We start from the raw sequence: 13,226 nt of genomic DNA on the forward strand, positions 1-13,226 counted from the left end.
ATCAATGAAGCAAAAAAAAAAACTTATTGTGCCAACCTCAATTGCTAAAATCATGAAGCAAGAAATATCCAAGTCACCAACCCAGTGTGGAGTACATGTTGCCAAACCATGAGGCGAATTTTTTAAAAACAGACCCATGTCCATTTTCCTTACAAGAAGACGGTCCATTTTCATGAAACAACCTATATAGTAGTAGGTTGGTTGGAGGCATGTGAAATATCTCCAAGAAAAGATCCTCGGAAAGCAATGTGCCCCTAGAGTAAGCAAGCGCGGTGGTTAAATGATCTTCCGCCATTTTCAATGCAAGGAAGCAATGTCACTCCCTTGAGACCAAAACCATGGCTGGTAGGCTTTACAGAGACAGGGCCGAATCAGGTAGCTAGGCAAAACTTGAATTTGTAGGAAGATGTACACGAATGAAGCCAAAAAAAAAATCTGGTTGTGCCAACCCCAATCGATAAAATCATCAAGCACACACAACACAATGTTGTTTAATAGGCCAAAACTTGCTATAATCCAGCAAGAAATATCCATGTCACCAACAACCCCTATGTGTAGTACATGTTGCCAAACCATGAGTTGAGGGGGAAAAAGATACAAGACCCCTGGGCCCTGACCCCTACTGGCAAGGCAAAGAAAAGAAAACCAGCAACAAATGAATGAAGCAAGCAGCCCAAGGCAAGCAAAGCAAATGCAATGGCAATGCAAAGCAAAGGCTGCCATCGACACTAACCACAATCATGAAATTGGAAATTCCCAGCCCCACCACCAGCCTTGATAATAGAGTTGATAATAAATATATAAAAACTGCAGGAAACCAAAATTTGGAAGGAATATAAATCAGGGGAAAAGCTGTTGAGAGAGGAGAAAGGAAAGGTGAGGGGTGGGAGGATCAAGAAAGGGGTGAAGAGGCTTTGCATCCAAGCGTGCTCCCTCCCAAGCAACCCTTCCTTCCTCCCCGGTCAGCACCCCTGTTGACCGCACACCCCGTTGCAACGGAACGCCGGAACGGAACGGCCACGCACCCAAAAACTAACCTCTTCCTTCCCTTGCTCTCCACCTAGCACTATATATAACCTCCGTCCTCTCCCATTCTCGCCATTACGGACACACCCCATCTTCTCCTCTCCTCTCCGCATCCGTCCAAGACTCTCGCCACCACCACAACGTAACGCACGCACCGCATCGCCCAGAGGCGACGAGGGCGGCGGCATGAGGACGAGGCGTGGCGCCTGCTACTCCTGCCATGATGAGTTGGCGGAGGGGCCGGAGATGCACCTTCCCAAGAGGCGCAGGACCGCCGCGACGGAGGAGGGATCGCCGTCGGCCGTGAGCGGCCCGGCTGGGAGCGCTGCCGCGGGAGACATGTTCGACGAGCTGCCGGACGATCTGGTGGTGTCCATACTGGCCGATGTGGCCGCCTCCGCCGCGTCCCCGGCCGACCTCGCCGGCGCCATCATGACGTACGTGCCTCTTGTTTACCCTGCTTTCCTGCTATATCATCGCAAGAACCAAGAAACCATCGTTCTTATTATGGTTGTTGGGGTGCAGGTGCAAGAGATTCAGGGAGTTGGCGCAGAGCAAGGTGGTTCTCACCAAGGCGTCGCCGCGGTGCCTCGCCGTGCGCGCCAAGACCTGGTCGGACGCCGCGCACCAGTTCCTGCAGCGCTGCGCGGACGCCGGCAACCTCGACGCCTCCTACCTGCTCGGCATGGTAAGAGCCAAGAACCGATCCCGGAAACCAACCCTGTTTGTTTCCCTCCTTTCCTTTTTTACCTGCTTAGCAGCCGGGCTGATCGTTCGTTTCTTGGCGCGCCGTCCGCAGATCCGGTTCTACTGCCTGGGGAGCCGCGGGTCGGGCGCGGCGCTGATGGCGGCGGCGGCCGTTGGCGGGCACCGCGACGCGCTCTACTCGCTGGCCGTCATCCAGTTCAACGGCAGCGGCGGCAGCAAGGACGACCGGGACCTCCGGGCCGGCGCCGCGCTCTGCGCCCGCGCGGCGTCGCTCGGCCACGTCGACGCGCTCCGCGAGCTGGGCCACTGCCTGCAGGACGGCTACGGCGTGCGCCGCTCGCTGCTGGACGGCCGGCGCCTCCTCATCCAGGCCAACGCAAGGGAGCTGGCGGCCGCGTCGGCGTCGCTCGCCAAGCCCTCCGCCTCCTCGCGCGCGGGGCGGCAGCACTCGTGCCTGCTCAGCGACTTCGGGTGCCGCGCCGCGGCCGCCGCCGCCGCCGGCGAGGCGCACGCCGCCAACCGGTTCCTGTCCGACTGGTTCGCGTCGCGGCCGTTGGCCGGCGCGGACACCGGCGCTGGTGGCACCGGCACCGGCCCGGCCCCGATGGAGTTGGAGGACGGCGGGTCCGGCGGCGGGGGCCTGCGTCTGTGCTCGCACGCGCAGTGCGGGCGGCCGGAGACGCGGCGGCACGAGTTCCGGCGGTGCTCGGTGTGCGGCGTGGTGAACTACTGCTCGCGCGCGTGCCAGGCGCTGCACTGGAAGATGGCGCACAAGGCCGAGTGCACGCCCATGGACCGCTGGCTCGACGCTGCCAACGCCAACCCCATCCCAGACCCCAATGCCGACGCCGCCGTGGCCGTCGCCGCGCCGGCGCTGTGACCGTCCTACCATCTCTTTTTTACCTTATTAGTTTCTCTTTTTTTTCTTTAGCCAAACCTTGTCTGTCTGTACATGGTCGCTGCGGCAAAGGTAAAGCGAGTCAGGTAGCCTGCGCGGTTCTTTCGTTTAATTTAGTTTTTCATTTTATTTTGCTCCGAACAAAAAAAAGCAACTCAGTTTCGTCGAGATGTGGAATATGACGTCGAAATGTCTGGCTTTTCCCCTGGTCTCTCTCTGACCCGTCAGTTACGAAAATAAAGTGAGTCAGTGACTGAAAGGCGACAAGGGAAGTAAATTGCCTTCAAATTCAGCACACACTGCACGGCACCCGCGCCACGACGGTTTCTGCAAAGCAGCAGTTCTTAAAGTAACAACACGACGCGCCGCTCCGTCGATGCAGTTGCTGGACGTGGGGTCCCTGCTCAGGCCAATTTCGTGACCAAAATGCCGTTTCAGTGCATTCCAGAAACTGTAAAAGTAATAGGGAAATTGGTTTATTATTCAAGGATAGTACTGAATTCGTAGAGGTTCGCACAAATTAGCCTGACCTTCAAATCCCTATTGTTTCTATCCTGATCCTCAGTCTAAACTGAATGAATCCTGCACCTCACTGACTAGATTCCCAAGGTATCTTTTGAAAGTGTTATTGTTATTTTCTTTATTCCACAAATATTATCCATTTTGAATTTTTCCAGTAATATTAGGGCAGGTACAAGGGGGGGCTTGTTTAGGGGTGCTAGGAAATAAATCCAGGCTGTTTTACCGGTTCCCTTGCAGTTAGCTGGTGGTTTTTTAGCATCAATGCAAAAAAGAGGAGTCGGACGCTTAGAAATGAGGAACAAAATACTGCTTCTAGCACTTGGTGCTTATGCAACTTCCAGCTTTGACTTTTTTCGCGCCCACCCAAGCGTCTTGGAATGTACATGCCCTTATAGCGCAGGAATAAGGATCCTAAAAGAAACTGGTTGCGTAGGGAAATCCGAAATGTGTCGGGTGGGGTAGGAGAACCCAATAGGTGGCCAAAGGGCAAACAGAATCTAGGCAGGTTCCTCCTAGCCCGAAAGATACTAGCCGGATTAGGCTAGCCCAACAGCATAATTTTTTTTAATTTTTTTGAAAACGTGTAATATTTTTGAAATTAAAGTAATATTTTTTTTTAAAAAAAGGCCTATTGACATAGGCATCCCAAATGGGCCTGCCTCATATAGTACCCGGGGTTTATTGAAGGCCCACTACCCGAAGAATAAGAAGACTCGAGAGCCCAAGATGTATTTAAGGAAAAGATAGAGTTGTAATAGGAAGTGTTATTTGTAATGCGGCGGGATGAGTTAGAAACCGTCCCGGACTATGTAATCCTTGTATAGCACGAATCCCTCGGCTCCACCTATATAAAGGGGGTCGGGGGGACGAGAAGATCATCGAATCATTGTCCGCAAACCCTAGTTTTCATATTCGTCGAGTACTTTTCGGTGAAACCTTCGAGATCTACTTGCCCTCTACTTCTAACTAAACCCTAGCCTATAATCCATAGGCATTGACAAGTTAATCCCTTGTCAATTGGCGCCGTCTGTGGGAATTAGAGGCGTAAGGATCCGATCTCGATGGCACGTTCAAGATCTTCGACATCGTCAACGGGAGCAACACTATGGATCGAGGTAAACGAGATCGCTGCTGGTCCTGTTGATTTTGTTCCTCACCCACCCTCCCGTTTGGATGCATATGCGTATCTGGCGGAGCCCTTGGAGATGACGTTCGGAAGGTTCCACTTTCGCGTCAAGAAAGAAGGATCGTATCGTGTCGAAATTCCGATTTCGTCGGGATCGTCGGCGGTCGATCCGAATTTTCAAGCTATGCATCATCAAGCTGAGTCGGAAGAAGAAACTTCGGCAACACGCTACGTCAGCACCAGAGCAAGAGAGAAACTCGCCAAGATCTTCAGCAACGAATCGGTTGGGTCATCTGCGGACTCATATATAAGCGATGGCTCAAGCGATGTCGACAGTTACGACTTCGTCGACAAATCTCTCACAGTGGGCAAGGTCTTCATCAACCTCAACAATGATGTCACCAAACCCAACATAGATGCGAGTACAAAATATCATCGGATTTATGCTATCGAAGATCAAGAGGAAACATCGGAGGCTTTCGATCAATTGGGAAATCCTTTTGTCGATCCCTCAGATCTAAGGAGAGGTATGGGCACTAAATACGTCGGGCCCACACCACGCGTCAGAGTCCAACTTCCACAGGCTACTGGGATAGAGCGGCAAAAGCCATAGATGGTTCGGAACCAATGACGACAACAGCTACAGCTCAAGAGCTGCAAGCTTATCAATATATGCTCGCACGAGCTGCCGAGAAATAGAAAAACAGAACGGTTGAGTTGAACGGGAGAAAGGAGGCGGCTTCGCATCCAGCGAGGAGAAGGGCAGATCTAAGTGGGCAATCTAGAGTTTCGGGTGATAGCCACGGGGAGGCTCGGAACGAGAGGAAGATCAAGGCTACAACACATACCGAAGCGAAAGAGAGTACTTGGTTCAAAACCTCGACATGTCCTTTATGACGATAGATACAAGAGGAAATATTATCCCTAAGACACCGGAAAGCTCGGGTATATGGCGACACAAGCTTACATCCTCGCATCCAAGCCGCCCCGGGAGATCCAAGGGAAACATTATACAACATGGCATTGGCGAGGAGTTGGAGCTATGGGGACGGCGTTCGTAGCAACGCCTCCCGGAAGGAGCGAGCAAGGCAAAATAGTCCACGACCTGCGGCGGCAACGGCGGCAGCTCCGGAAGGACCAAGTGGAGCAAGAGACACGGGAGCACAAGCGAGGGTCGATAGAGCAAGGCAAAGCGAAAGAGATCATCGGCGGTCCCGGAGCTTAATGACGAGGATATGTGTGGTCTACCGTGCTTCACGAGAAGAGTCCGAAAAACTCGAGTCCCCTCGGGATTCAAGTTACCCGATCACTTCAAAAAGTTTGACGGCTTGCAAGACCCGGAGGAGCTGGTTAATTGATTACCTCGAGACGGTGAAGCTAGCTGGAGGAACTAGAGCAACAGCCATGCAAAGTATTCGAGTGCACTTAAGTGGAGCCGCACGATCTTGGATCAAAAAACTTCCGCCAGGATCCATCGACAGCTGGGAAAGTTTCGAGGACGTTTTCGTCAAGAACTTTAGATCCACATGCAAGAAGCCTGCATCGTTGGAAGAGTTGAGGGCGTGTCGACAAAAGCCAGATGAGTCAATGAGAAAATACATCCAAAGGTGGAACATCATAAAAAACTCGGCGGAAAATATATCGACGAGAGAGCAATAGATGCGTTTGTCGCGAGGAATCGGCGCGGAGATTTTGTCGAGGACTTGGGAAGGACCAATCCAAAAACAGTATCCGCGTTGATGGAGATAGCAAATAGATGGGCGGACGGAGAAGACGCTGTCCACAATAAACGACACGGGTCGCCGGAGGAGGACCGTAGTCGAGAGTATCGAACTAGGCGACGATTTCCTCGGCGGTATCCGAATTACGACGCCCCGGGGCAAATTTCGGCAGGATTTCGGTCAAATACAGGAGCAAGCAGCAGAGATGATTATCGGAGAAGCAATGAGCAGCGAGGCGATAATAGGGACGACTCCGTAACGAGGCAAAATAGTGGGCCAAGGTTTCCACGACCTTTTATATCTCCGAAGAAATGCTTGAACGGACCGTGCCGGATGCATTTTTCCTCGATAGCAATGGGAAAAGACAGTCAGGACACCTGCAGAAAGATTGTCGAAATTTCCAAGCAATGTTCGAGATGTGCGAAAACGCCCACGCACGAGCGAGCACGGAGAAACCCTCGGGAGCCTAGGAGCGAAATTCATCTACCGCCACCTCCCGCGATTACAGAAGGCAATCAACACCAGCTCGGAATAGCGGCGGCACCAGCACCACCACCCTATGTTGATCCTAACTCCAACGGAGCGGTGTCGATGATTCGAGAAGGAAGGCCATCCAATAGAGCTCAAAAAGTAATCTCGCGACAGGTGTTCATGGCAGAGAAAATGCCTCCACCAACGGTTGAGTACCTCAATTGGTCGGGACAAGACATCGGCTTCACCATAGCGGACCACCCGCAGCAAGTTCCTCGACCAGGGCGATCGGCACTCATTACGCCGGCGATTATCGCAGGATTTGACGTTTCTCGAGTATTCATAGATGGTGGCAGTGACCTCAAACCTTATGTATGCAGATACATTGAGGAAGATGAACATATCCTTAGCAAACCTAAAGCCAACGGACACAAGGTTCCACGGCATCACACCAGAGAAACCAAGTTACCCATTGGGGAAGATCAACCTCGACGTTCAGTTTGGAACCCGAGAAAATTATAGAATCGAGAAGGCTGGAGTTTGAAGTCGTGGATTTCCCATCGCAGTACCACGCTTTGTTGGGACGACCGGCATACGCTAGATTTATGGCGGTACCACACTATACATACCTGTTATGGAGATTGCCTGGACCCAAGGGACCAATCACGGTCAAAGGGAGTTTTGCTTTAGCGCGATAAGTGCGACAAGGATTTCCATCGATTGTCGAAACCTTCGGGATGCAAGCGGAATACTTGGCGTCGAAGAGTATGACTGATTACGACGTACTTGCCCGGACGTCGGAAGGCCAAATAAAGAATCAACTTTCAACACGAGAGAAAAATTCTAAGGAGGTGCAGATTCACCCGACGGATCCAAAAAGACGACATCCATTGCAAACAACATGGATATCGCATAGGAAAGCGCGCTCGTCGAGTTCCTCCGTGAGAGCTGGAAAATCTTCGCATGGTGTCCAGTGACATGCCGAGAGTACCCGAGGGAACTTGCCGAGCACCACCTAAATTTGGATCCAACAGCGAAACCAATCGGACAACCTTTGCGGCGTTTTCGGAACCAAACCGCAAATCCATGCTATCAGAAATAAATCGACTAGAGGAAGCTGGTTTTATCGAGAGAGATATCTACGAAGCCACATGGGTAGCTAACCCGGTGATGGTGCCAAAGAAAAACACGACAGGTCCTTCGCATGTGCGTCGACTTCACGTGTCTCAACAAACATTGCCCTAAGGATCACTTTCCCCTCCCAAGGATCGATCAAATTATCGACTCCACGGCAGGTTGTGAACGTCTTTCCTTTTTGGATGCATACTCCGGTTATAACCAGATCGGACTAAAAGAAGATGATGAAGCCAAGACGAGCGTTTATTACACCTTACGGCGTGTTTTGCTACAAGACAATGCCCTTCGGTCTAAAAATGCGGGAGCAACATATCGGAGGATGATGCGAAGTGTTTAGCAACACGGATTGGGAAAAACGTGCAAGTATACATCGATGATGTCGTCATAACATCAAAAAAGGGGCAACGCTGATCGAGGATCTCAAAGAAACTTTTGACAACCTCGACAAATTCTGCCTCAAGCTGAACCCGACGAAGTGTTCTTTTGGGGTCCCGGCGGGAGAACTTCACGGGATTTCTAGTTCCAGCAAGAGGGATTGAAGCAAATCCCGACAAAATACAAGCCATAGTAACAATGAGGAAGCCAACGAAGTTGAAAGAAATACGAGCGACTAACTCGGGCGAGTCGCGGCTACGGCAGATTCGTCGCCGGAGTTAGGAGAAAAGCACTACCATTTTATGCGCTGATAAAGCAAGGAGATAAATTCCGGTGGAACGAAGAAGCTGATCGAGCTTTCGAAGATCTAAAGCGAAAAATATCGACACCACCAATTTTAGTGGCTCCTAAGGAAAAGGAACCTCTCCTGCTTGTATATTGCAGCCACGCCCCAAGTGGTTAGCACGGTGTTAGTTGTCGAAAGAGAAGAAGAAGGGAAAATCCATGGAGTGCAGCGACCGGTATACTTCGTGAGCGAAGTCTTGTCGCCCTCGAAACGAGGTACCCTCGGTACCAAAAGCTAGCATATGGAGTGTTCACGACGGCACGAAAATTGCGCCACTATTTTTCGGCACACCCGATCATAGTGGTCAATGAAGCTCCTTTGTCAAATATACTTGAACAACCCGGAAGCTACGGGTCGTGTCTCCCTTTGGGGAATAGAACTTTCCCCTCGGGACATCACGTATGAAAAAGAAAAGCAATAAAGTCGCAAATACTACGGACTTCATCGCGAGTGGATGGAGTTGCAAAATACGGGACCCCAGATTTATCGAGAACCTGGACCATGAACTTCGATGGGTCCAAGAGGCTAGAAGGAGCTGGCGCGGGAGTAGTACTCATATCACACGAAGGCGACAAGTTGAAATACATCCTTCGTATGACGTTCCCCAACGCATCTAACAATGAAGCGGAATATGAGGCTCTCATACACGGGATGAAGATGGCGAAAGCTGCGGAACAACTCGACTAAAAATCTTTGGCGACTCACAGTTGGTAGCTCGGCAAGTTATGAACCAATGTGACGCGATCAATGATAGCATGATGGCATACAAGGAGGTGTACAATGAGCTCGAGAAATTGTTCGATGGATGCGAAGTAAAACATATTAGCGAGATTGAGCAACGACGAAGCCGACGTTCTTGCAAACATCGGGTCGCGGTGCCTCGCAGATCCCACCGGTGTATTTTGGGAGGAGATAACGGAGAGATCCACTGAGACGACAAAATCAAAAAGAAGGAGAAGAAACCCTCGGGGGCTATCAAGGAGAAGCAAGAGGAAGAAGAAGAAGAGCAAGACCTGGTCCTAGTAATACGAGATACCATGGATGCAGCCATACATATCATATATCCTCGGGAAAGAAATACCGAGATGATCCAGTTGAGGCAAGGCGAGTAATCCGACGCTCCAAAGCTTTCACGGTGGTTAAGGGAGAATTATATAAGCGAAGTATTTCAGGCGTCTTGCAAAGGTGCGTTACACCCGAAGAAGGAAGAATAATTCTAAAGGACGTACATGAAGGAATATGTGGCCACCACGCAAGTAGTCGAGCTATCGCAGCCAAGGTTTTCGGGCAGGATTCTCTCGGTTGACAGCAATAGAGGACGCTAAGGACATAGTACGAACTTGCGACGCGTGTCAAAGGTTTGCCGCAAAACCTCACTCTCCGGCGGCGAGCTAGCACCAATACCTTTGTCATGGCCCTTTGCACAATGGGGACTCGACATGGTTGGCAAGTTACACAAATCGTCGCCGAGGAGGAAAGGAATACATGCTAGTAGCTGTCGACAAATTCACAAAGTGGATAGAAGCGAAGCCGATAAATTCACCGGACGGAGACATCTGCGGTAAAATTCATAAAAGACCTCGTCTTCGGGTTTGGAGTGCCCCACGGCATCGTCACGGACAACGGCGGCAACTTCACGTCCAATGAATTCAAAGACTATTGCGAAGAGGTGGGTATCAAGCTGAACTTTGCATCAGTTGCACATCCTCAAACCAATGGGCAAGTCGAGAAAGCCAATGGCATCATCTGCAATGGCATCAAGAAGCGCTTGCTAGGACCACTAGAAAAAGCTCGACATACCTGGCCTGAAGAACTACCAAGTGTGTTGTGGAGCATCCGAACAACTCCAAATACAGCGACACGGAAACTCCGTTTTTTACGGTACATGGAGCGAAGCGATACTACCAATCGAGATAGAGCACAACTCTCCACGTGTCGCGGAGTATGACGAAGAAACGTCGAGACAAGCATTAGAAGATGATGTGGACGCACTTGATGAAGCTCGAGATGAAGTATTGTCTCGAGTAACCAAATATCAACGGGACTTGAAGAATTACCACGGTCGACGTTTGCGGCCAAGATCTTTTCGGGTGGGCGACCTAGTTCTTCGGCTCACGCAAAAAAGTCATGAAAAACTCGAGTCACCGTGGCTCGGCCCTTACATCGTCACGGAAGTAATCGGAGGAGGAGCATACAGGATAAAGGACAAGAAGACGGGGGTGGAGGAGCCAAACCCACGGAACGTGGCGCAACTCGGGCGGTTCTACGCCTAGAGTCGAAATATAGTCCTTGTAAAACTTCAATGTCTTGAAACGCCCGCGAGTTTTCAGACGCACTCTTTTCCTTTTTCGGGGCACCGAGTGGGGTCGGAGAAGGTTTTTAATGAGGCGGGCTCGCGGTGCTGCAATATAATAAAGATAGTGGCTATATCACCTTCTTCTTTGTCAACGCGACCAAAGTCATCGCTCCGACGAATTTCAATATAGTTCATCGATAAAAGAAGAAAAAAAAAAATCTTGCCTTGGTATTCAAATACCTCGTGAGTCAATAAAAATACAAAATAGTACTCAATAAAAGCTCGGGGGCTCATACTTGCCTTCAATATATAAATGCCTTGGTCCACAACCTCGCAAATATACAAATATAGAAAAAGTCACCGAAACACTCGAGGGCTAGACAAATATAGAAATATAATGGTTGCTTTACAATATGGTCATGGACTACAAAGAAGAAATTTCTACAAGAAGCAAATAACTAGTCTTGATTCGAGTATGTCGTCAAGAGTAACTCTGTTCTCTTCAGGAGCAGCACCAAGAAAGTCGGCATAATGGCCATCGGCAAAAAAGTCGGCATCCATCCGAAGAAGGTCCTCAATCATTTCTTCGGCTATAGGTGTAACCTTTGTGTTAATCCTATCAACACCAACTCTCCGGCGTTTTACCTTTTGATGAACCCTCTCGACAACTTGGGCAAGGTCAAGCTTTGAGTGACGAGATCTGGAGCATGATAAGAGCAAATCTGGCACCAGCTACCAGTTGTGCTTTGACAAAATCGTGGATACTGCGAGCATCCTTGAATCTTTCCATCAATTCGGGAAGAGTTTTTGGTGGGACATTCCGAGGAAACATGGAGTTGTAAACCATGGATAAGGTTTTGGTACAGAAGTGAAGGAAATCACGGGTTTGAGAAGTACGATCCTGAAATCTGGTAATTTGGCGGGTCCTCTCCGGAGTGGCCCAAAACAAAGAACCATGGTCCAAGGAAAGATTGACAAGGAGGTTTGTCCTAGCGTTTACCCTTTCTTCCTCGGCGAGCATCAATAAAGGCACCTATCAACACAACGAAGGGACAACCTTTAGGAGACAATAGCATGAAGATGAAAAGATATCACAAGACGAGACAAACATACCCGACATATCTGCACTGGCTTCATTCATTAACTCGAGCATGAAATTTTCTCGAGTAACCGCTTTTCAGACTCGAAACAGCAATCTCCTTAGCAGCCATAGCCTCGTGGACTTGCTCGAAGGGCAACTTTTTCGGCTTCGAGATGATTTACGAGGCTGCTCCATCATCGAAGTGTTTGCTTTTTCGCATCTCGAAGTTGTTGTCGAAGATCATTCAATTCTTGCGACAGTGGTATCATCGACGAGTGCGATATCGATAACGGTTCTCTCCGCGGGAAGAAGGCGAAGCATTGGAAGGAGTAGGAATTGGAGTATAGTTATCAAATATCAACTGAAATTTAAAACGGAACAACATTAAAAAACGAGGCAAAGATTCTTCATTAATCTCTCGAGAATAATTACAAGGGCGCTACGAGTGGAGCTAGGGAAATACGTGTCGCCAAAGACTACTTTGGCGACAAGAGCAAAAGAAGCAAAAGAAAAGCAGAGGCATGCAACTAGACCTCCGGCCTTGACGAACTAGGAGTCGACGTTGGCTGGATCCCGAGATACGCCAAGATTTTCTTCGTATTGGGCTTGGCCGCCTTCATCGATGACTTCCACCTTGACTGTTCTATCGGATCGGTGTCGCCAACCTTCGTCCGGTCGAGAGTCTGTCGATCGTCGACAACCATAGCAACGGTATTTTCAACGGCTACCTTCATGTTCTCATGGCGCGGCTTCAGCCCAAGATCTTCGATGTATTGAACATCTTGGCGAGGTCAAGGAAAGTCGAAGGTTCCTCTTTCTTCGGGAAGAAGTAGGGGAACAACGCCGACAAAGCCCCAGTGGCATTGGCCACACCTTCACGAATTTCGCGTCCATGGGACTCTAGAAGAGAAAGTGCGTCAAGGAGAGGGTCATTGACAGATTTCTCCAGATCAAAATCTTGGTTGGTTTGAGCTGCCACATAAAACAGAATGTTAGTCGAAAATCAAAGAAACAAGAAGTACAAACAAAAAAGAAGGGACAAGCGATATTACTCAGCGTGCGTCGACTTTGCGAATTCAAGCGCTTGATGATCCCTTGTTCTCGTGCAACCTGCGCAGATTTTTGCTCGTGCAAGGCAGATTCAGCATCTTTGAGCCTTTGCTGCAATTCTTCGACACTAGCAGCCTTTGCCTTAGCATCATCAGCTTCGACTCGGCTTCGCTAGCGGCAAGTTCAGCCTTCTTGCGAGCCGTTTCACTTTTCTCAAGATTACGAGAAAGTGTCTCGGCACGTTTGTTAGCCTCTGCAAGTTTTTCTGTTGAGAAAGGAAAAGAAAGAGAAGAAAGATTCAAAATAGCGACAAACAGAAGGAGTAAAAATTCAAGGAAAAACAGCAAGTACAACAGTTGTTACCTTCGGCTCTGCTGGCATACTCGCGGTACCCAATAAATTGGGACCCGATGCGGATGAGATCCTTGATCATAGGCTGTCAAAGAAAAAGTAAGAAGGGGAAAAACTT

At 49.7% G+C, this 13,226-nt stretch overlaps 1 protein-coding gene across 1 annotated transcript; it reads left to right on the top strand.

The window, feature by feature from the left end:
- The first annotated feature begins 1,116 nt into the window (after positions 1 to 1,116).
- LOC124677960 (F-box protein At5g50450-like) lies at positions 1,117 to 2,725 on the top strand. The gene is made up of 3 exons (XM_047213893.1): positions 1,117 to 1,463; positions 1,552 to 1,714; positions 1,826 to 2,725. Exons 1-3 carry the CDS (start codon positions 1,213 to 1,215, stop codon positions 2,612 to 2,614), a joined length of 1,203 nt encoding a protein of 400 aa, XP_047069849.1. The 5' UTR covers positions 1,117 to 1,212; the 3' UTR covers positions 2,615 to 2,725.
- The last annotated feature ends 10,501 nt before the right edge of the window (positions 2,726 to 13,226 follow it).

This window comes from Lolium rigidum, chromosome 7 (assembly GCF_022539505.1).
Source record: "Lolium rigidum isolate FL_2022 chromosome 7, APGP_CSIRO_Lrig_0.1, whole genome shotgun sequence".
Taxonomy (NCBI): domain Eukaryota; kingdom Viridiplantae; phylum Streptophyta; class Magnoliopsida; order Poales; family Poaceae; genus Lolium; species Lolium rigidum.